This window comes from Suricata suricatta, chromosome 10 (assembly GCF_006229205.1).
Source record: "Suricata suricatta isolate VVHF042 chromosome 10, meerkat_22Aug2017_6uvM2_HiC, whole genome shotgun sequence".
NCBI lineage: Eukaryota > Metazoa > Chordata > Mammalia > Carnivora > Herpestidae > Suricata > Suricata suricatta.
Window position 1 is genome coordinate 9144252 of NC_043709.1, and position 24833 is coordinate 9169084.

At 40.1% G+C, this 24833-nt stretch overlaps 1 protein-coding gene across 1 annotated transcript in view; it reads left to right on the forward strand.

Annotated features, from left to right (window-relative positions):
• Nucleotides 1-24833, forward strand: part of DMC1 (DNA meiotic recombinase 1) — a 41171-nt gene that overhangs the window by 7725 nt on the left and 8613 nt on the right. The window contains exons 6-12 of the mRNA XM_029954448.1: nucleotides 3303-3355; nucleotides 5446-5487; nucleotides 6588-6660; nucleotides 11377-11468; nucleotides 12290-12363; nucleotides 12496-12610; nucleotides 12962-13022. Coding sequence (XP_029810308.1) covers nucleotides 3303-3355; nucleotides 5446-5487; nucleotides 6588-6660; nucleotides 11377-11468; nucleotides 12290-12363; nucleotides 12496-12610; nucleotides 12962-13022 — 510 coding nt within the window. The remainder of the gene's footprint in view (nucleotides 1-3302; nucleotides 3356-5445; nucleotides 5488-6587; nucleotides 6661-11376; nucleotides 11469-12289; nucleotides 12364-12495; nucleotides 12611-12961; nucleotides 13023-24833) is intronic.

A 24833-nucleotide genomic window follows, 5' to 3' on the forward strand; every position in this document is an offset into this window, starting at 1 on the left:
CTACTCCAATGACTCCCTATCTCAGAACAAAAGCCAAAATCCTCTCTAATCTCTGATCAAATCTCATCTTTTATTCTTTTTATAGTTTGCAATGCACCAACCACGCTGACTTCTTTGCTATTCCTTGACTATGCCAGAGACTCGCCTGCCTCAGGGCCTTTACACTTACCGTTTTCTCTGCCTGGAACACTTTTTCCTCCTATGTCTACATGGCTTGCTGTCATTGCTGTCAGGTCTTTGCTAAAATGTCCGCTTCTCAATGAGGTCTCTGATCACTTTGTTTAAACATTTAAACTCCATGCCTTCATCCTCTATACTTCTTATCTCCTTTCAGGATCTAATTTTTATCCATACCATTTAATAATATCTGACATACCACATGTTTTAGTTTTGGAAATATTTATTACTATTTATTGTCTGTTCTCCTACAAGGTGGAGAATTTTTGTCTTTTGTTCATTGCTTTACCCCAAGTGTATAAACAATCTCTAGCATAAATTAGGTTCTCAGTAAATATTTATTAAATGACTGAATGAATGAACAAATAGTGAATGAAATAACTTGGTGGAGTATACTATATATTACTGTTTTGGAGATTCACAGTGCACACTAGCCTATTAAAGGATATGAAATCCTACTGTGAAACAGAACACCTCTTTAACCTAGCATTGCCCCAAATTTAAAAAATCGCAGAATCCTTTTTTTCAAGTAACAGCTAAGGAAGAGTCTTTGGTAATTCCTACCCCAAGGGTACTTGGTCAAAATCAGGTTGATCAACATAACTTGACTCAAATAATAACTTGGTATTCTCCAGTTGCTGTATCATATCTTGGTTTAGGCAACATTGGACTAAAGGAATTATTACTGTCATAATGAGTTTTCTGGTATCTTCAGTGTTGAGTTTTGGGCACAGAAAAGATTGCTCAGGAACTAAGTTTTTAAAAATTAATATTTTATTTATTAACATGTTATGCATTTTTCCTTAAGCTACAAGTCCACTTAATAGGTCTAGCAAATTTTAAGGGAGTTTTCATAACATGGTCAGCTATATTGTGTTTGAAACTTTCCTTAAACATTTTAAATTATGTTTGTGAATTTAATATATTATATTTCCTTTAAGGAGTTTATTTGTGTAATTATTAAAATCTTCCAATTACCTGAATGTCTTTGTAAATCTAATAAATTAAACTTATAATATAATGAATCTGCAGCACTTTTAAATGTTCAAATACTATGTATAAACTTAATCAGCTTAGAAACTGCCAGTTTATATCATTTAATCAGAGGCTAAACTGTCCTAATAAAAAGGTCAGATTCTCCTAAACTTTAAAAATTCTCAAACAGAGACATCTGGGTGGCTCAGTTGGTTAAGCTTCCAACTCTTGATCTCAGCTCAGGTCTTGATCTCAGGGTCCTGAGTTCAAGCCCTGCATTGGGCTCCATGCTGGGTATGAAGCCTACTTAAAAAAATAGTAATTACAATAAATAAAAGTTCTCAAATACTAAATATGCAGATTATTCCCAAATTTAATAAGAAAATAGTCATCTGTGGGTGTGAGTTGTGACTCTATTTTTAAATAGCTTTCAAAACACTATTCCTATACTTAATTCTAAATTTTCCTGAGTTTCACAGTGAGCAATTAATGCTATCCAAAATAATTTGGAGTACCCTGTCAGGTAAATTTGGGGTTACCTTTTCACCTGATTAAGATTACATATCAACCAGAAATTTTGTCCTAATATTTTCCAGAGCCACAGTCTTTTAGAATGATTTTTCTCAAGATGAGGAGGGACAGGCAAAGCTCAATTTTCTGGTTTGTAGATTTATAGATCTTCAAGTGCAAGCCTTCCAAGTGGGATGGTCTCTCAACTCATGTTCTTTAGATTCAAGTTATACAAGTAGTACCTAAATTTTTCTTTTTCTCAAATCCATAGTCCTCATTAAATTTGTGGGTAGCTTCTGACATTATTTCAGTTTACACTTAAACTTCTCTCTTTAACTATGTAAATGTAAAGTCTATTGGATTATCTGTATCTATTAATGCTTTGTCTAATCTGTGTTTATGTCCCAAAATTCATACTAGTAGAAACAACACAGGTTTTTTTTTCATGTTTATGTATTTTTGAGAGAGAGAGAGAGAGAGAGAGAGAGAGAGAGAGAGAGAGAGAAAACACAAGCTGGGGAGGGGCAGAAAAAGAGAGAGACACAGAATCTGAAGCAGGCTCCAGGCTCTAAGCTGTCAGCACAGAGCCTGATGCAGGGCTCGAACTCACAAACCTTGAGACCATGACCTGAGCTGAAGTCAGACACCTAACAGACTGAGCCACCCAGGCACCCTGAAACAACAAAGGTTTTTAAAGTGCTCCTTCTGGTCTTTGTACAATTAATATTTGTTGCATTTAATGAATGAATAACATAATGACTTAACGTTAGTTCTTTTCACATCAAGAATATTAAATACACTGAAACACTTTTTTACCAATTAGATGTATGCTGCCAAAATCTGACTGTTTTTCTTCTAACTGCTAGCATTACCTGTAGCACCTTTGAATATTTCCTATCCTGACATGTTCTTCACAGTTTGGTTTGTGTGAAATAAACCAATCATGGTGACAATCAGTGGATTTTTTAAATATCTATTTAACATATATTTCTCCTTAAACACTGAATAGTCCCAAGCACAATATGAACAATTCAGTTAATAACTAAGACCATTCATTCAAGCTTCAATTCAGTACTGAATAATGAGATTTAAGGGGCCCTGGGTGGCTCAGTCTGACTTTGGCTCAGGTCATGATCTCGTGGTTCGTGAGTTCGAGCTCTTGATCCGGACTCACTACTGTCAGCACGGAGCCCTCCTTGGAGCCTGTCTCCCTCTCTCTCTGCCCCTCCCTGCTTGTGCACACTCTCTCTCACTCTTGCTCTGTCTGTCTGTCTCTCTCTCAAAAATAAAATAAACGTTAAAAAAAAGAAAGAAAAAGAATGAGACCTAAAGCCCATATAGACCATTTCCCATTGGTACCCAGAAGTAAGAACAAGAACAGCAGGGCTTATACATTGTTTTGTTGATCTACCCTGGCCACATGCAGCAGAACCTGCGGTCTAAAGAGGAAGAGTGCCATCCATTCTGCCAAGAATTCTTGTTCGTATTAAGGAAGGAAGGGAGGAAGGAAGGAAGGAAGATGATAGATAGCTGATAGAGAGAGAGAGACAGATGATAGATATGAGACATATGATACACTTTCTCCTTTCTTGATATTTCTATTTCTGATCCTTTTACTAATGCTTACTTTCTATTTCTAGTAAGTTGCTAGGAGGTGGAATTGAAAGCATGGCAATCACAGAAGCCTTTGGAGGTCAGTAAAACCTTCGTATTTTGCTATATGAAAAGAAGTACACACTCAGATACATACATATATAATTAAACAATAACCAATAGTAAATTGTGCCTATTTTGAAACTTATGCGAAGTCTCAATTATAATACAGGATCATTCTGGGTGGCAATCAAAACAAATCCCAATGTTAACAGACAGGTCTCGTTGGCATTTGTCCTCTTTCCCTCTGACTTCTGTAGAAGAGTAGACATTTTTTTCTCTCACTCCTTCAAAAGGTGATTGATTACTAGGACCAATTTTATTCCTAGGATATGCATGTTCCATAAATGTAGAGAGTAGATTTTCTCTTCCCTGATCATATCTTCTATTTTGCTTCGAAACAATTCATGTGTAGCTATTTTATATACCATGCCTGGCAATTCCAGTATCTGCAGTCCTTGGGGGAACAAAGTCTGTTTTTTTGTTGTTGATGTTTCTGTCAAATAGAGAAATAAATTTGGGTTTTGTTATTTCTGTTGACGGTCAGTCTTTTGGCTCACTCCCTTGTGTATTTACTGGTATTTGTGAGCTTATTGCCTGATCTTAATCTATGCGAGCTCACTGGACCTAACCTGGTACATGGGGAAGTTTTTCTCTAGAAAACATTTGCTTTTGTTGGGAGGTAGGGCATGCCACCAATCTGAGACTACTTCAGCTTTCCCTCAGAGGGTCTCAGTGCAGTGGGAGAACCCGAGGCTCTCCTTCCTTAGTAGTAGGGTCTTAAACGTTCATTTATATGACGAAAATGAAAAAACTCAGCATTTTTTCCCTATGTAGTGAAAACCCAGTTCTTTCCTACTGTGTATTTTTTCCTGTGAGTCTCCTTTACTGCTCACACAATACACTTCACTTCTACACTTCTGGTCACTAAATATATGGATGTTTCCGTCCACAACAATAAGCAATTTTTAGGTATCTAAGAATTCAACTCAATTTTGACACTCACTACCCAGAGATAGCATCAGAATCCACATGCTTACTAAGGGCTTAGTCCCATAAGAATCCCTTCCCCACCTGTCCCCTGCCTTCAGATGTCATTCACAAGCCCAGCTTATTACCTGCTTCTGACCAACCAGCTCTAGATCCAAGGTTCCTAACATCCCCCTCTCTGGGGTTGATTAATTTGTTAGAGCAGCTCTCAGAACTCAGGAAAACACTTACTTCCATTTACTAGTTTATTAAAGATCAATGAAGGATATGGATGAACGTCGAGAGGGAAGAGATGAGTAGGGAAAGTGAGGGAAGAGATGTGGAGTTTCTGTGTCCTCTCCGGGTGTGCCCGTCTTCCAGCACCTCCACATGTTCACCAACCCAGAAGCACTCTGAACCCCATACTACTGGGGCTTTACGGAGGCTTCCTCAGGCATGATCAATTATTAACTCCATTTCCAGCCCTTCTCCCCTCTCTAGAGAAGGAGAAGGGTGCTGAAAAGTCTAACCTTCTAATCATGGCTTGGTCTTTTTGGTGACCAGTCCCCATCCATCCATCAGAAGCCAACACGAGCCCACCCAGAATCACCTCATTGAAACAAAAGATACTTACAAGGGTTTTAGGAACTCTGTGCCAAGAACTGGAGGGCAGAGATCAATATATACATATATTTTTTCTATTATCTCACAATGATTAACCAAACCTAAGGAAAACTTGGTTTAAATAATTTTTTTTTTCTAAAGGACAATTCTGTGAGAAAATGCCTTTATAATGTTATTTTTACTGGGGTGCTTGGGTGGCTCAGTTGGTTAATCATCCAACACTTGATATCAGCTCAGGTCATGATCTCACTGTCATGAGTTCCAGCCCTGTGTTGGGTTCTGTGTGCTGAGCACGAGGCCTGCTTGGGGTTCTCTCTCTCCCACTCTCTCTTTCCCCCTTTCAAAATAGATAAATGTTTTTTAAAGTTATTTTTACTACTGGTATTCATGTTGCAGAATGCACCCATGACACACTAGTACTTTATATGTAAATTGTGATAATTGGAAAGAAAATCATACTCTGAGGCTGTATCTTATTCTTTATGAAAACATCTAAAACTGAACCATGTGGTTTTTGTTTTTTTCTATATTTCACAGAATTCCGTACTGGAAAAACCCAGCTCTCTCATACCCTCTGTGGTAAGGATGTATAACAACAACAGTAACAATAATTATCATAGCTATCACGTACTAATTTCATTTTGTGCCTGGTACTTTATATAATCTCATGTAATCTGAACAAATTTGCAAGGCAGCTAAAACTCAGAGAAGTTAAGTAAACTACCCATAGTTACACAAATAGTAGAACCAGTCTTTGAATGTGGGATGGTTGAGGTAACATTATATGTGCTGCACTCTGACCCCTTGAATGGAGCCAGGGAGGAAGTGAAAAGGTAGATGAGTGTTGATGGGAAAGAGAGGCCCTCACTGTCTCCATTTTTCCCATTTCATCTTTTCTATTGACGAAAATGTCGCGAAATCAGTTGAGACCTAGAATCTCTAACTTTCCATGGAATGAGTATGGCCTTAGGAGAGACTTAAAAATAAATGTTACTAAAACAAATAAACAAAACACCTCCTTTTGTACAAAGACGTTACTCTGCATGTCTTTGACCTGAGCAGAAGCAGCCTGGCTAAACAGTTAGAAATGGGATTCTGGAATCAAAATACCTGGCCCCAGTCTCGGTTCTACCGTTACTGACTGTGTGACTTTGGGCAAGTTGCTTCACCTGTCTAATTTGCCCATCAGTAAAATAGGAATAATGATAGTGCCAAGTTTAGGGTTGTTTTGAAAAATAAATGAATAATACATCAACCTAATACAAAGAAATTCCTTAACGCCAACTACTACTACCTAGAAAGACAATGCATTTTAAAATTTGATATACGTTAATTGAAAGGTTACTTACATAAGTTATATAGCATAAGTTATATTTGTGATTGTTTCCCACAGGAAGAAAGTAATATTTAAATTCTATTCTTTAGAAGAGAACTAACTTTCATGAATAGAGAGATACTAACATTCTTTGTTGAATTGCTACTATGCTGGTAGAATATTTATGATTTTACCATTGGTTAGTAATACAAGAATAGAACATGCTCTTAGAAACTAAAGGATTATGATTCTTTGCCAGATTGACTAAAGGGTTGCAAACCCTATGTTAATTTATATATTCACTTGTACACAGCTTATTCAGTCCTATTAATTAATATTATTTAATTTTTTAATTGCTTCCTAGTGACAGCTCAACTTCCAGGAACAGGAGGCTACTCAGGAGGAAAGATTATCTTCATTGATACAGAAAATACTTTGTAACCTTTTTATTTAAACAAGTTGCTGGCATAATTAGTGTGATGTAGTAATGCTACTATAAAAGAAAGTCTGTTTGAAATATATTATTTGTATAATCGTCCCCTAAACCAGCAATAATGAGAAAAGCCACAGGGAAAACAGTTGGTAGAGTTTTCAAGTCACTTTTTATTTAAAAAGGTTTCAGTTCTCCAGATGATTTTGATGTAAAATTCGCGAAATGAATATATGAGAGAACATTATATTTTATTCGTTTTTATATCCTCTTGCTTCTCCAAAGATTGTACTTAATAATTTGGAAGAAGATTATTGACTCTCTCAAAGTCATGGTCAAAATAAAAGGAAAGGTAAGAAGAAAACAGAAGCACAGAAGGGAAAAGGGCAGAATCCGGTTGGGTAACAGAAAGAATTGTAGTTTAACTGAAATGTAAGTTGTTTCAGAACTAAGGCTGGAAAGGTGATTTGGGTTTTCGATATGAAGGGCTTTAAAACAATGGGGCACCTGGGGGCCTCAGTCGGTTAAGTGGCCAACATCGGCTCAGGTCATGATCTCACCAATTCGTGAGTTCAAGCCCCACATCAGGCTCTGTGCTGATAGCTGGGAGCCTGGAGCCTGCTTCAGATTCTGTGTCTCCCCTCTCTCTCTGCCCCTTCCCCACTCACATTCTGTCTCTCTCAAAAATAAACATTAAAAAAAATTTTTATTTAAAAAAAAAAACCAGATCAGGGCTGTAAATTAGATACTTTTGCAATATTCCAGGCAAGTAATGAGAGCTTGGTATAGGCTGGAAGCAGTAGGAATAAAAAGAAAAGGACAAGGCGTGTGTGGCTGGCTCAGTCGGTGGAATATGCAACTCTTAATCTTGAGGTCGTAGATTTGAGCCTCACATTGGGTGTAGAGATTACTTAAAAATAAGAATCTTAAAAAAAGGAGGAGGTACAAAAATATTAGGGTGAAAATTGATAGGATTTGATGACTCTTAGGTAGACAGAGGAAAGAGAGGTTTGAACACTACTGCCAGGTGTTTTCTCTAGATGGAAGGAGAGTGACGCTGAAGACAAAATCGGGAAGATCCTGTTTGAGAAGAAAGGTGTGTTTCATGTCACTGTGTTAAATATGTGGAACAGGAGGACATCCGTGGAAATGTTGGATTCCACCCGAGAAGAGGTAGAACATAACTGAGGTGTGCCTCAGCTTAGGAAGAGGGACTGAAAAAGAAGTGCCAGAAAGACAGAGGCAGTAGGAGGAAATCCAGTTGTGGAAGCTGGGCCAGAGAAAAGTTTCGAGAAGAACAGGGCAGTCAGTACTGTTCCACAAAGAGAGAGAGAAGGCGCGAGCTGAGGATCACGGAGGTTTGACATTAGGAATCCAAGAGAGCATTTGCAGTGAAGTAAGGTGATGGACGCTTGTTGTGATTAAACAGTGAGGAATGGAGGCAGTGTTATTAACCAACAAATAGAAGATGAGATACAGCAGTTTGAGGTTATCAGGTTCAGAGGAAATTGTTTTTTGTTTTGGACACACATGGGGCAGGGGTGGGCGGCAGAGAAGAGAGAGACAGAATCACAAGCAGGCTCGACCCCTAGCCCTGATGGGGGGGCTTGATCTCATGACCATGAGATCATGACCTGAGCCAAAATTAAGAGCCGGAAGTGCAACCAACTGAGTCACTCAGGTACCCCAGAGGAAATTGTTGTTGTTTTATATGTTTATTTATTTTGAGAGAGAGAGTGAATGTGGGTAGTTAGGGACAGAGAGAGAGGGAGAGAGAGAATCCCAAGCAGGCTCCTCATTTTCAGTGCAGAGCCCAACTTGGGGCTTGATCCCACGAACCGTGAGATCATGACCCAACCCAAAAGCAAGAGTTGGTGCTTAAACAAACTGAGCCACCCAGGGTGCCCCAGAAATTGTTTTTAAAAAATGGAAAAGACTTGCACAAGTTTGTAAGGCCGTTCAGTGAAGCCCCAGCCTAGCTCTCTAAGCTCATTACTCACTATTACCGTTGTTAGAGGCAAAGAGATCCAGTCTGTTCTAGTCCAATATTATTGTCTCTAAAACCTGAAAACACTGTTCATCTGCGATTAGTTAGATTTTACTGTAGAAGTACTCATTTTCTCTGTTTATTATCGTTTCTTGCGTCTCAAATCTCCTTTCCGTATTTTTGTTGTGTTGAAGTACCTGCTCAAGTCATTCTTTCAGAAAAGTAATCCAAGTGGTAAACTTTGAGCCCTAGCTTGTCTGAAAATGCCTTTATTTTGCTCTCACTCTTAAGTGTTAATTTGGCCAGCCATAAAGAAATTTGTGGGGCATGATTCTTTAAATTTTTTAACATTTATTGATTTGTTTGTTTGTTTTGAGAGAGAGAGACAGAGTGCAAGTGGGGCAGGGGCAGAGAGAGGGAGAGACACAGAATCAGAAGCAGGCTCCAGGCTTTGAACTGTCTGCACAGAGCCAGACGTGGGGCTCAAAATCGCAAACCATGAGACCATGACCTGAGCCGAAAGCTGGACCTGTAACTGACTGAGCCACCCAGGCACCCCTGCAGGCTTTATTTTCATCCTCTTCCTCAGGCATTTGATCCGTCTGTCCCTACCTCACAGTCTTGCTGAATCATATGAATCCTTTAAGGCTGTCCTTTGAAGGCCTGCCTTTTCTAATTTTCTCTCACTACTCAACTTAAAAAACCTGGCCCTTCCTAAGCTGTTATAGATCTTACTATCTAAAATACGCTAGTAGAAGGGAAAAAACCCAGAACCATGTGCGGAGAAGACTTTATTTGGAAAGAGCGGGCCTGAGAGGACTCTGAAGGAGACTCCAAACTTGGGGAAGGGGGTGGGATGCTGTATGGGCTGTGGCAAGAGGAGCGCAGCTGGAGTTCGGCTAGTTTCCGAAACAGTTGATTAAGAATGGTTCTTAAAGAGGGAGGAATTGTTCTTACAGATGAGCAGCCACTGTTTGGGCAATTTGGATTTTATCAAGCATGGAAGAGGGGAACCGTTTGGAGCTAAATCCTATGCAAGAGGGAGTAGGGAGGAACAGCTGCGGCGGGGGGACAAGGACATTCAAGAGCCGCATTGGAATGTTCTCATTCCTTTGGTTTTTCTTACACGTACACTTCCCTTTCTTGATATTTTCTTTTTTAGATGTTTATATTTTGCCTTCTTAATTATGTTTTATGTTTACCTATAATATGGACTGTCTTATAACTCCTTATATCTCCCTTAATGCATTGGTAATTAGTTAAAATGATTATCAATTCTATATGATAATTGATTAACAAATATTTATAGATTGAGTTGAACTTTCTTCAGCATAAACCCACCTTTTACACTCCCAGTCACATAGTAACTGGGTTCTGTAAAAAGTAATGTAGTGAAAAACATTTTTATTATGTCTCCCAATTCTTTGTCTTCTTTGACTTGTCCACCAAAAACGTCCACAGGGTACACTCAGTAGCAATGGAAGATTTTAGTGATTGTCACTAAAGAACATAGGAAAAGAACATATTGCTGCATTAGGAATATGTAGGTTTCCCAAATGGCTGGGAAATCTAAAGACAATCCAATTCAACGTATATGGAACCAGTTGTAAATGTCACAAATAAGATTGTAAATTGTCCTTGCTTTACAGTTAGTTATAGTGTGATTGGAATTATAAAAACACTAAACAAAGTGAAGTGAAATGAGACCATGGATAAGAGCTTAAAAGTGTTTATTACTCCTATGTAGTTCAGATAGTGATATGCGTGTTATTAGCATCTTCCAAAATACCTTTGCTGGTGCACTGAATGTGCCTTCCTATGAATTTACTAATTTCAGAAAGCTAACACAAGTCCTTTAGAAGAAGGTATATTTTAAACCCTAAATAAACCAAAAACCATAGGTTGATAATTTCCTTCTGATCCTTAAAATACTTTTTGATCCTTTGGTTCATGTAGTCAAACTTATCATTTGTTGGCAACTCAAGGTGGTTAATGGTATATTAAATGATTTCACATTAAACAAATAAGGAGATTAAAGACTGAATTAATTCACTTTGAAGTAACTTGAATTATGCTTCAATGATATTATCTTCCTAGGATAGATATATTTTTATAGAACTGAGATCAAAAGAGAGGCACAAATCTTAATTTCTAGTTTTTTCTTTTGTAACTGATTTGCAGCATAATCCTGAGTCATTTGCCTAATCTCTATTGGTCAGTGTCCTCACTTGTAAAATGTAATATAGGCTATAACAAGTAGCTTCCAAAGTTATATAAAGATTAGATTATTTAATATATATTTATTTATTATGGAGAGAGAGTGTGCACACAAGGTGGGGAGACGGACAGAGCGAGAATCTTAAGCAGGTTCCGTGCTTACTCAGCGGGGAGCCCCACATAGGGCTCAAGGGGGCTCCATCCTATTACCCTGTGACCTAAGGCCCTGAAGTTTAACTGACTAAACCACCCAGGCTCCCCTAGATTATTTAATATTTATTCATCACTGCTTCATCATGTCTATTACTGTTATTACTACATAAGGTATTTATTAATTTGGGCACTTATGAAAAAATCTGATAAAGGTTTTAAGTGATTATTAGCATCCTGCCGAATACCTTTACAGGGATGTTGTTTGCCTCTCTGTTAGTGTTCTTACTTGAGATATTATTGTTTGTAGTTGTAGTCTAAACTTTTTTGGAATTGATTTATTGGATCCTTAACCTTGGCCTACTCCAGCCGTCCAGATCGTCTTCGGGACATAGCTGACCGCTTCAATGTGGACCATGATGCGGTCCTGGACAATGTACTCTATGCGCGTGCATATACTAGTAAGAGCCCTATGCTAATTGGTTGTTTAGGCTGTTTTAAGGTTTGCAGCACTGATTTATTTGGGTGATACATATAACATTTTGGCACTGTTCTTTTCATTTTACTTTCCTCCAAATTTATTTAGTCAGTCCACAAGTGTTATCTATCATCTGGCAAGCCCTCAGATACTAAAATGCCCTCAAATGATTTCTTGTTCTTTGTCTTTGAAATGGAGAGTAACATTCTTTTTGGATAATGTAGCATTTGGCATGCATGCTAAGGCAGAATGTGGAATCATATTTAATGAAGCCATAAATAGGGGTGCCTGGGTGACTCAGCTGGTTGAGTGTCTGACTGGACCTCAGCTTATGATTACATGGTTTAAGAGTTCAAGCCCCACATCGGGCTCACTGCTGTCAGTGCAGAGCCTGCGTTAGATCTTCTGTCCCTCTCTCTCTCTCTGCCCCCCTCCAAAACTTGGATAAAGGTTTACTTTTAAAAATCCATAAATAATCAAGACATTTCTTTCTTTGTTGGTTTTTTTTTTAAGTTTTCTCTATTTATTTTGAGAAAGAGAACACCAGCGATAGAGGGGCAGAGAGATAAGGGGAGAGAGAATCCCAAGCAGCCTCTGCACTGTCAGTGTAGAGCTCAACTCGGGGCTCGAACCCAAGAAACTGTGAGATTATGACCAAGAGCCGGACACTTGACCGACTGAGCCACCCAGGTGCCCAAGAAAATCCTTGCAGTCCTCTCTTTTGCCCGACTCCAAAAGCACACATGACCTTAGCCTCTGCTTCTTCTAGCTTTTAGAACATCTTCTCCCTGCATGTCCCACCAGGTGAACACCAGATGGAGCTACTTGATTACGTCGCTGCCAAGTTCCACGAAGAGGCCGGCATCTTCAAGCTGTTGGTACAAGCTTTTCCATACTGCTCCTTCACAAAGCTACTTAGCGTATTATTTTTCTTCTATTGATTCCAATCTAGATTAACTTCTCCCTTCCATTTCCAAATGCACATTTCTTTTTACATGAATCCTGTGTAGATCATTGATTCCATAATGGCCCTTTTTCGAGTGGATTTCAGCGGTCGTGGGGAGTTGGCTGAACGGCAGCAAAAATTGGCCCAGATGTTGTCACGACTCCAAAAAATCTCAGAAGGTAGATTTTTTAAATAAATGGTGCTATCAGAATAGCATCTGTGACTGTTGAGTAGGCTTTGCAAAGAACTCAGAATAATGTCAGAAGGCAGCACATTTTTTAAAAATAAAATTCATGGGACTACAACTCACTTATTAAAACAAAACACTGATTTTAAACCAAATTAAGGCACCCTGAATAAAATAGTAACAATAATAAATTTAAATAAATTAATGTTATAAATGCAAGTATAGGACTGTAATATTATTTACGAAATAAATGTATAGCACAATATTCCTAAACTCTGAAATCTAAACAATAACTTTTATTATTGCCATTCTCTTAGTTTCTCAATTTTATTTATTGATGCAGAATATAATGTGGCTGTGTTCGTGACCAATCAAATGACTGCCGATCCTGGAGCAACTATGACGTAAGCCCCAATATTCTACTTTTATGTTTCAATTAATATCAAAAAGGTTAGAATGAAGAACAGAAAAGAATTCCAAAATGATCAGTTCTGATGTGGGCACAAATATATCACACATCACTTTACTGCACGGTGCATATGACTTCATAGATGCAAATATCACTTGTTACCCAGAATTTCTAGTTCTTGATAGAATAAAGCAATAGTTTAACCATTTTCAGAGGTACTTTGGGCTCCTCTTTTGTCTAGAACTAAAAGGATGTTGGAGGACAATAAGAAAAAGATGAAAATTTATATTCCATCTACATGAATGGCTTCTATTTACTAATAAGCTGTCAGCCCAAAACAAAAAGGGAGGCTCCCCATGGGAGGTACGTGAGCTGCAGTTATAGGAGGTCCTATGAGAGAAGGCTCCTGTTAGAAGAAACAGAACTTCAGTTCACACGAGGCATATTCAGAATCCGGTGAGGTGTCTGTGCACGTCACATACTTATTGATGGCAATGCTTGGCAGATGGCAATGAACAGAAAGGCAAGGAGACCTAAAATAGGATGATGAAAACAGAAGATTCAAAGGAAGATTAGTTGCCACACCATCAAACATTTTGAGCATTATGTATCTGAATAAGCAATCAAAATAACCCCACATTTGTGATGTCAGTCTTTTCAACAAGCTTATATTTAGAAAAAAATTTTAACCAGAGAAAAGTTGTGAGACTAGTACAATGAATACCCATATACCATTCGCCAAGGTTCATCTATTCTTAACATTTGCCAGATTCTCTCTCTCTCTCTCTCTCTCTCTCTCTCTCTCTCTCTCTCTCTCTCTCTCTCTCGTATGTGCCTGTGCGCGCACGTGCATGTGTGTATTTTCTGGTGAACCATTTGAGAGGTTTTCCGCCGGAACCATTGAGAATTATTTACAGATATTGTGACACTTCACCTCTTAATACTTCAGCATATTTTCTGTAAGAACAAGAACATTCTCCTACATAACCACGTTATAACTATCACAGTCAGGAGATGTAACATCGCACACTAGTGTTACCTAATATACATTTGTATTCAAGTGCCTCCTCTTGTCTCAGTGATGTCTGTTATCGCTGTTGGGGTTTTTACAATTTGTGTTTGATTCAGGACTAATGAGGATCACAGACGGCATGGAGCTGTTATGTCTCTTTAGTCTCCTTTAATCAAAGCAGCTCTTCAGCATTTGTTAGGCTTTTATGACAATGACGGTTTTGAAGGGTACAGGCCAGCTGTCTTTCGGAAGGTCTCTCAATTTGGAAGGTGTTTTCCCTCATTATTTAAAACATTAAACACTTTTGGCAGGAAAATTACATAAGCAATAATATGACCTTCTCTGTAGATCATATCAAGAGGCACCCAATGGCAGTTTGTCCCATTATTAGTGATGAGAAGTTTGATCATGTGATTAAGATGGTGTTCACACGATTCCCCCATTGTAAAAGACCTTTCCACCTTTCCTAATGAATACGCAGTTTGTGGGGTGACATTGTGAGATGTGTGTAAATATCATGTTCTGCATAAGGTTTCACCAATTGGTTTTAGCATCTACTGAAGCTTCATGGTTAAATCAGTTACTACTCTGGGGATTGCAATATAGTTTTATTTAAAACTGAGATGGGGAAGGGCGCCTGGGTGGCTCAGTTGGTTAAGTGTCCGGCTTCAGCTTAGGTCATGATCTCACGGTTCGTGAGTTCAAGCCTGCCTAGGGCTCTGCGATGACGGCTTCAGATTCTGTCTCCCTCTCTCTCTCTGACCCTCCCCTGCTCACACTCTCTCTGTCTTTCAAAAATAAATAAAAACATGAAAAAATTTTTTAACTGAGACAGGGAATCTGAGCAGCTCAGTCGGTTAAGCATCTGACTTTGGCTTAGGTTATGATCTTGCTGTTCCCAAGTTTGAACCTCACGTCTCAAACTCTCCAGCTCAGAGCCTGGAGCCCATTTCAGATTCTGTGTCTCCTCCCCGCTGCCCCTCCCCAACTCGTGCTATGTCTCTCTTAAAACTAAATAAACATTTTTAAAAAATTTTAACTGAGGCAATATATCATGTAATAACAGATAAATGTGTCATTGATATATGTACTTGAAGATATTTGATATGCCAATGTAAATTTTGTAAATTGTACTGAAATGTATGTGTCTCTTTTTAGGCATTTTCTTTACTTTTTAATTTTTTAAAAGATTTTATTATTTGTTTGTTTTTATTTTAGAGAGTGAGAGAGCACAGGCAGGAGAGAAGGGCAGAGCAAGAGAGAGAATCTTGGGTCGCCTGGCGGCTCAGTCAGTTAAGCGTCCAACTTTGACTCAGGTCATGATCTCAGGGTTCGTGTGGTCGAGCCCCACATTGGGCTCTGTGCTGACAGCTCAGAGCCTGGAGCCTGCTTCGGATTCTGTGTCTCCCTCTCTCTCTGACCCTCCCCTGCTCGTGCTGTCTCTCTCTGTCTCTCAAAAATAAATAAATGTTTAAAAAAAAAGAGAGAATCTTTTTTTTAACCTTCTTTTTTTTTTTTGAGAGAGAGAGAGAGAGAGAGAGAGAGAGAGAGAGAATCTTAAGCAGGCTCCATGCTCAGCATAGAGCCCAACACAGGGATCTATCTCAAGACCATAAGATCATTTCCTGATCTGAAACCAAGAGTCAGAGGCCTAACCGACTGAGCCACCCAGACACCCCAAGACTTTATTTTTAAGTAATCTCTGCACCCAATGTGGGGCTAGAACTCAAAACCACCCCAAGAGAAAGAGTCACATGCTTCCCCAACTGAGCCAGCATCCCTCTTTAGGCATTTTCTAAACTAACCCTAAGAATATTGCTGCATCTTCTGCAAGTTATATCTCTTACTTTTTGACACTCTTTTATCAGTATTTTCTACTTAATCGCGGGAGATTCCAATGTGAAAAACATTAACTGCATGTACGGTATTAAGCAAGTTAAAAATATTGAGGAGGGAGAAATCAATCATTTATTCACTCAATAAATACTTATTAAAAAATCTGCTGTGTATCAACATTCTGGGAACGCACTAGTGAGCAACAGCCTATGTGCCTGCCTCCATGAAGAAGAAAATAAGTGATGTCCACTTAACTCAGGACCGTGCAGACTTGGCAGGTCGCGCACTGCCTGTAGCCCTGGAGTGGGTAAGGCAATCTTCTCTGTTTTATAGGGTGTCTTTCATACCCAGGACATCAAGTACTTCACAAAGAGTGTAATTTTAAACTGAAGAGAAATGGAAGATTTTTAGGGCTCACTTTAAAAAGAGAAAATGACTCATTGGCTCAGAGGGAGGAAGTGGGTTGCATTCAAATAAAACAGTACAAGTTGAAGAGCAATGTTCTTCCTTCAGGTGTGAGCAGGGAACACTGCAGAGGCTGAACCTGCCGATCTAGAGTTAGAAGGCAAAGGAGATCTGTGGAAATTGGGTCAGATAGGGGTTCTTTTTCTTATATTTGTAGAAAGTTCAAGAAGAGTAAAACCATTTTGAATTGGCTCCAGTAAGACAGTGAAAGGAGAAATAGAGAGGTGACAGAAAGGAAATAATTGAAGGAGCGGGAGAGGGGAGGAGGTTTGTAATGAAGTGAGCCAAGAGCCAGAGAAGGTAACAGAGACTAGTATTTTTGCTGGGTGACTCTGCTTTGAAACATCATCTCCTCCACTGAGCCAAGTTGCGAGCAATCAAACTTCACTATAATTAGTATATTCTAAAGTATATTAAATTATAACAATATAAATTAAATGCACGTCTTCATATAAAGCACATAAATTGCCACAACTCCGTGAAACAGAAAAAAAAAAGTACAAATTTAAACTAAAGGATCTCAAATGGTATTAGAAAACCTCCCATAAAGAAAATCTTTGTTTCTCAGCGTTGAAGAACTCCAAGCTGCAGCTCGCCTGGGACCTGTCAGAGAAATAGCACTCTAATTGGTATGAGTCCCCAAGTATGCTGACAATAATTGAGGCTTATATCCCAGGCTTTATACTTGATGGCACATCGTATTAAAAAGGAACAAAATTATAGAGGCAAGGAGCTGCTGTCTCATACAACGGAGTATTACCTCCCAGACAGGCTTACAGATTCAGATTCTAGAACTAAAATGACCCAGCTGATGAAGGCCTGGAGATAAAAAGTGAAAGTATCAGCCTGCAAAGCTCCGGACCAGGGCAAGTACTAGGAGTAACAAATAAGACCACCTGCTTCGTTTGTGTATTCTGTTTTGCCAAGACAAAAAGCCATCTTAGAACATCGGCAGTCTTATAAATGTGCAGTCAGTTTATTCTCTAGCGGTGTCTGTCACCCAGTGGTTGGACATCATTTGCGTAAATTAAGAGGCAGTATGGTTAAAGAAAAAATAGTAAGCCAAGCTCACAAGCCTGGTGACCTTGAGCAAGTCATTTAAACTATTCGAAATTCAGGGGCACCTGGCTGGCTCAGTCAGAAGAACATTCCACCCTTGATCTTGGGGTTGTGAGTTGTTTGAGCCCTATGATGAGTGTAAAGATTACTTAAATAAAATAAAAACTTAAATGAAGAAATAAATAAATAAAATTAACTATCTGAACTTCATTAAGAGGACTTTTATTTACTGATTGCTTACCAGGTACCAGATGTTTTTATGCATCATCTTAACTAATTCCCATAGCACCCCAGCATACCTCAGGCTCCCTGGGCCCCCCTGTTCTTTCTCTGAAGCAAATCTCAGAATATTGCTACATGTCCCCCTAGCCCAAAACCCAGAATTCCATCTTCAAACTTTGGAGAAAAGTGTAGATTTTTTTTGCATACTTTATGAGAAAATGGTGGGAGTGGGAGGAAGTACTTAACAAAACTTCTTAAACATACCCCTTTTTAAAAACCATCTTTTCTTGGCACCTGGCTGGCTCAGTCAGTGGAGCATGACTCTTGATCTTGGGATTGTGAGTTCGAGCCCCATGTTGGACTATGTAGAGATTACTTTAAAAAATCTTTTAAAGAAAGTTTTTGGGGACGCCTGGGTGGCTCAGTAGGTTAAGCATCTGATTTTGGTTCAGGTCATGGTCTCACAGTTTGTGAGTTTGAGCCCTATATTGGGTGAGCTCGAGCCCTGCTTCAGGATTCTCTCTCTCTCTCTCTCTCTCTCTCTCTTTCTCTCTGCCCCTTGCTCACTCACACTCTCTATCTCTCTCAAAAAAAAAAATAAATCTTTGGGGCACCTGGGTGGCTCAGTTAAGAGTCTGACTCTTAATTTCAGCCCAGGTCATGATCTAAGGGCCGTGAGATCAAGCCCATGGGATTCTCTCTCACTCTGCCCCTCCCCTGCTTGCTCATGCTTTCTCTTTCTCTCTCTCAAAATAAATAAATAAACATTAAAAAAATCTTTTCTCTTTCCCCCAAATTCTTCACTTTTTGCAGTACTCTTCTTTCCCTATCTTCCCTTAATCTCAAAGAATCCTCTTCATTCTTGGGCATGTTCACTCAGCCTTTCTCTCCTCAGGAGACCCCCTTCTCAAAAATTCCATCCAAAAGCTTCCCCTTTAGCAAGTGCAAAGTACCAGGAGTTCCAGCTGTCCCTCAGGGACAGTACCAGCTTGCCCTCGCACAGGCCCCTGAAGGTCCCCACTCCAACCAGTATCTGAGCTCCTATTATTCCCAATTTGTGAAGGAGGAAATGGGGGCTCAGGGTATCTACTTGCCCAATCATACAGTTTAAAACTGGGAGCTGAGGGCGCCTGGGTGGCTCAGTCAGTTAAGCTTCTGACTCGTGATTTCGGCTCAGGTCATGATCTTATAGTTTGTGAGACTGAGCCCTGTGTCAGGCGCTGCACTGTCAGTGTGGAACCTGCTTGGGATTCTCTCTTTCCTCTATCTGCCTCTCCCCCGCGTGTGCATGCTCTCTCTAAATAAATAAATAAAACCCGGAGGCAGAATTTGAACCCAGGTTCAAATCAAATCTTTGATTTTCAAATCTTTGATTTTGAAGGTGATGCTCTTTTAGCCTCACTGCACTGCGCTCCCTATGCTACTCCTAGAAAATGTAACCTGCCCTACCGTCAGCACAATCATGTACTTCATGACCCCCGCGCCCTAGTTTGAAGGTCAGACTGTTCTGGGTCTCACCCTCAACCATGTAATACGCTGTGTCTGTTCAACCAGGTGGGGATAAATGACACCATCTCTCTTGACCCCTATATTCCCACCCCTCTCTCTTCCTCCTACTCATCATACCCTCCCATCCCCCGAGAAAAGGAGGAAAGAAGAGAAGAAAATATGAAAGAAAGGGAAATAAGAATAGGCTAACGGAGGGATGTGGGTGGTTTTCTGAAGCTGTTTTTACTGGGTCAGAAATAGAAGTAAATTAAAGCCTTCGCAAAGGATGCAGAATGCTATACCTTCTCATACTTTACTTCGAGCCTTACTTATAACTATTAGAATACTCAGGAAGTTCAAAGAAACTTTCAGAAAAGTTTCTTGGTCTACATGTCATTGAAAGAGTGACTGTTTTAACTGAATCATTTAATTAAATAATCAAGCTACCATTTATTTAGAATCTCTCAAGTGCCGCGATTAGTGTAAGGGTAGAGCTAATATACGTTAAGGGACCTGGCATGTGGTACATTTTCAATGAGTTATATTAAATATATCTTGAATCCTCATGATAGCCCTAAGAGGTAAAGTCTTTTTGTTCCCATTTTACAGTTAAAGAAACCAAAGTTCATAAAGCTAAGTAACTAGCCCAAGGTAACAGTGATAATGTGTGTTTGAGTCAGGATTAAGAAAGCAGATGATTGTAGCCACTGGGCTAATGCCTTACCTGAACTATTTCATTTTATTCTTACAAATACCCTACCAGTTAGATACCTTTACTACCCCCACTTCCCCCCGCCATTTAAAATGAAGAAGCAGATACTTACAATGCTTAAACAATTTTCCTGAGGTCACATGACTGCGAACTTGAACCGGGGTCTAACTCCAAAGCTCATACACCACACAGTACGTCAGGGCCTTATATGCCTGGGGAGAGGTTGGCAAGCTGTCATTTGAGAAACTTTGCAGAGATGTCTCCATTACCCTGGTGAACTGACCAGAGTTCAGGGCCCCTAGCCTTACAGGCAGAGATTTAATTTGGTGGCCTACTGAGAACCAATCCATTTCTCAGGAGCAGACTCACATTAATCAAGCTCAAGAGACTCCGTGAAAGATCAGAGGACCAGTTTACTGATAGTGAAAAATGTAACCACATTTGAGGTTCTTGTAACCAGTGCATTCTCTCCTTGTAGGCAGTCCTCTACAGAGGTTCAAATTTTAGGGATGCCTGGGTGGCTCAGTCAGTTAAGCGTCCAACTTGGTCATGATCTCAAGGCTGGTGGGTTCAAGCCCCGCGTCGGGCTCTGTGCTGACAGCTTGGAGCCTTCTTCAGATTCTGAGTCTCCCTCTCGACCCTCTCCTGCTCGCACTGTCTCTCAAAAATAAATAAAAAGCGTAAAAATTAAAAAAAAAGAAATTCAAATTTTAATCCAAAGTTATTTACTAAATATGGAATTGAAGCAAAAGGAAATCACTGGATAAGTTAAGAAGGGCATCTGCCACATAGTAAGGATTCAATAAATCTTCGCTGTTATTATTATTACTAATACCCATCGACACCAGTGGAGAGAGAAACCATGAATCCCTTAAACTTACATGAAAAGTTTGTGTATGTACATATGTGCATTTTTTTCTGGGGAAGAGTCTATATCTTTTACTAAATTAACAAAGTGTTATAAGAAAGGCTAAGGACATAAACTCCACACAGAATTCTACATGGAATCCGGAACACCTTGATGAAACAAGTACAATTTGAACTGGCTTGATGCTCCCCCGGAGCTAAGGCTGTCATGGTGTGTTGAGATCTATTCTGATTACGTATAACCTCTTCGGTTATGAATCACTTTTGAGGACATTTTTATTCCCATAATATCTTTTCTATATGTTCCCTTAGCACTTTTGCACACCCTGTAACTTATTTCCCCATTTAATTCATTCCAAATCCTCTCCCTTTGGAGATGACATTCTTAACATTCAGGCTCCTCACCTACAGTGATCAGTAACAAGCAGTAGTACCTGTTCTGTTTTGTGCATAAGGTACCACATTGGTAACGGCAAGCGATAATTTACTAAGAAAAAAACATGGCTATACATCTAAATGTTCCACCTTCCTGTTCTTTAAATTATCTGGGGGCACCTGGGTGGCTCAGTTGGTTAAGCATCTGGCTTCGGCTCAGGTCATGATCTCATAGTTCGGGGGTTCGAGCCCAGTGTTGGGCTCTGTGCTGACAGCTCAGAGCCTGGAGCCTGTTTCGGATTCTGTGTCTCCCTCTTTCTCTGACCCTCCCCTGCTCACACTGTCTCTCTCTGTCTCTCAAAAATAAATAAAAAAACATTAAAAAAATTAAATGAATAAATAATCTGAAATGAGGTGGAATTGGATTACTTCAATTAGAGAGAAGTTCTACCTCCTTTTATATTTACTTTTCTGTTAGGACACCTTTCAAAACTTCCTTGAATTACAACTTCTTTGAAGGTGTATCACAAATGTGTATCCAGAAGGATCCAGACCAGGGAGACCCAAACTGTCTTCCTGTCTGCTCATTCAACAGTATTCATTCCGTGCCTTTTACATTATAGGCACTTTTCTAGACACTGGCATTACAAAGATGAATACAGATTTGGAGTAAAGTAGGGGACTGAGACCCACGGATTAAAAATCCCAATGAAGTGTCCTTTAAAGGAGGAGAAGCTGGTGGTATGGGAGCGCAGACAAGCAGGCTGTGCTCCATTTCAATCAGGCGAGGCTTCCAAGAAGGGCTGACACTTGGTGGGCAAGGGGGTAAATGAACACACACAGTGGGAAAGGGGCTTTTGTTTACAGGGAAGTATGTGTGCAAAGGCTTCAAGGTATGAGAGGACTTAGAATAAGAAAGAAGAAGAGTTTGAGAGGGAAGAAGGAAGGATGAATACAAGCGTAGATGAGTATGAAAATTGCAGAAAGAAGGGGAGGGTGAGGAAGCTTCTTCCCGAGAGCCCTCATTTTTTTTGTTCCAAAGAAGCAACCATTGTTATCCAAGATGAAGGGACAAAAATGGAAAGGGGGGCTTAAATGCTCATATAGGAGAATCACTAGCAGTACTGAGAGACCAGCTGCGAGGAGCAGTAACCACAGCTGTGGAAACTTCTCCCCACCCGTTTAGCTTACTCTCCCGCGTGTCTCCCCTGGGTAGAAATTTCTAATTGGTCTGACGCCTGTGGAAGCACTCATCTTTCTACCATCTAATATTCTTCTTGATATTTTTGTAACTTCCATATCTTATGTTCAAAAACATTTATTTTTATTTTTAAATGTTTATTTATTTTTGAGAGACAGAGTGCGAGTGGGTGAGGGGCAGAGAGAGAGAGAGAGAGAGAGAGAGAATCCGAAACAGGCTCTAGGCTCTGAGTTGCCAGCACAGAGCCCTGATGTGAGGCTCAGACTCACAAACCGTGAGATCATGACCTGAGCCGAAGTCAGACGCTTAACCCACTGAGCCACCCAGACACCCCTCAAAAATATTCTTGAGGACCTCTGTGTAGCTGGTTGCTACAAAGTTAAATACAGTTTTGTCTGCCCTGAAGGAACTTAGTGACAGCTAATAGAAGAGAGATTGAGGGGGAATATAATAGGCGAATAAGAATAGCACGAAGGGCACACAGGAAAAGCACATTAGGGAAGCGGAAGTGTAGTGCTTGCAAGTTCAGAGTGTACAGACCTGTTTGATATCATCAGCGTCTCAAGCAGCCTAACTGTATAGAACATAAGACTCTTGGGGCGCCTGGGTGGCTCAGTTGGTTAAGCCTCCGACTTCGGCTCAGGTCAGATCTCACGTTCGTGGGTTTGAGCCCCGCATCAGGCTCTGTGCTAACAGCTAGCTCAGAACCTGGAGCCTGTTTCCGGTTCTGTGTCTCCTTCTCTCTCTGCGCCTCCCCCTCTCATGCTCTGTCTCTCTCTGTATCAAAAATAAATAAAACAAAACAAAACAAACAAAAAAGACTCTTTTAAGACCTTGAAGAACCACTGATAATGTAGGACGACCCGGACAACTTAATTCCATTAAAATAGAGTGGTGGCATTGATCTGTAAGCACTATACAGACAACCCAACTCCAGCTATTTTATCCAACTGAGATCATTTTCCTGCTTCCTACCCCTTCAGCTGTTTTGTAGAAAGCAATCTAGCCTTCTGACTCCTTTTTTTTTGACATTTTTCTTTATATTCCACTTAATTAACATACTGTGTAATATTAGTTTCAGGATAGAATTTAGTGACTCAACAGTTCATGCAGCACCCAGTGCTCATCACAAGTGGATTCCTTGATCCCCATCACCTATTTAATCCACCCCCCCTTCCCTCTGGTAGTCATCAGTTTGTTCTTTAAATCTTTTTTTTTTTTTTAGGTTACTTATTTTGACAGAGAGAGAGCATGAGCAGGGGAGGGGCAGAGAGAGAGGGGGAGAGAGTGAATCCCAAGCAGGCTCCATGCTGTCAGCACCAAACCCCACATGGGGCTAGAACTAACAAACCAACAAACCGTGAGATCGTGACCTGAGCTGAAATCAAGAGGCAGATGCTTAACTGACTGAGCCACTCCGGTACCGCCATCAGTTTGCTTTCTATAGTTAAGAGTCTGTTTCTTGGTTTACTTCTCTTTTTTTTCCCCATTTGCTCATTTGTTTTGTTTCTCAAATTCCACATATGAGTGATCATATGGTATTTGTCTTTCTCTGACTGACTTATTTTGCTTAGCATAACTAACACTCTCTCGCTCCATCAACTTTTTGCAAATGGCACTACTAGGTATTTACTCAAAGGATACAAAAAACACTAAATCGAAGGAAGCCATGCACCCTGATGTTTACAGCAGCATATTGACAACAGCCAAATTATGGACAGAGCCCAAATGTCCACCAACTGGTGAATGGATAAAGAAGATGTGGTATATAGTTTCCTGACTTATTTTTTTAAGTCTATGTATTTATTTTGAGAGTGACAGAGACAGAGCAAGGGGGGGGAGGGGCAGAGAGAAAAAGGGAGAATCCCAAGCAGCGCAGAGCCCAATACAGGGCTCGAACTCACAAACTGAGATCATGACCTGAGCCAAAACCGAGAGTCAGACACTTAACCAACTGAGCCACCCAGACACTCCAAACCTTCTGACTTCTGCTGTCAGTCTCAACTATCTGGCTGCTGCTTTCCTGATAGTGGTTCACTCCAAAATTAATGAACTGTGTTTGTTCCAACACTGGGCCTGCTGAATCTTTTTTTTTTATAATGTTTTATTTATTTTTGATACAGAGAGAGACAAAGCATGAGAGGGGGAGGGGCAGAGAGAGAAGGAGACACAGAACCGGAAGCAGGCTCCAGGCTCTGAGCTTGCTGTCAGCACAGAGCCTGATGCGGGGCTCAAACCCACGAACGTGAGATCTGACCTGAGCCGAAGTCAGAGGCTTAACCAACTGAGCCACCCAGGCGCCCCTAGGCCTGCTGAATCTTAACCAATCCTCCCATCCCCAGCCAGGAATCTTCTGATCCTCACCCCGGAGCCATTTAATCAAGCAGCAGTTTCTAATGGCGGACTCCTTTCCCAAAGAGCTTCGTATCCCCACCATCCTCCAATCCATTTAACCTCACGCCAGTCATCCTCATGCTTAGAGTAACTAGAATCCTAAGCACCTTCATGGAACAAGCAGAATTTAAACTGACTTGTAACCATATTCTCCCAGAGCTGAGGTTATTATGAT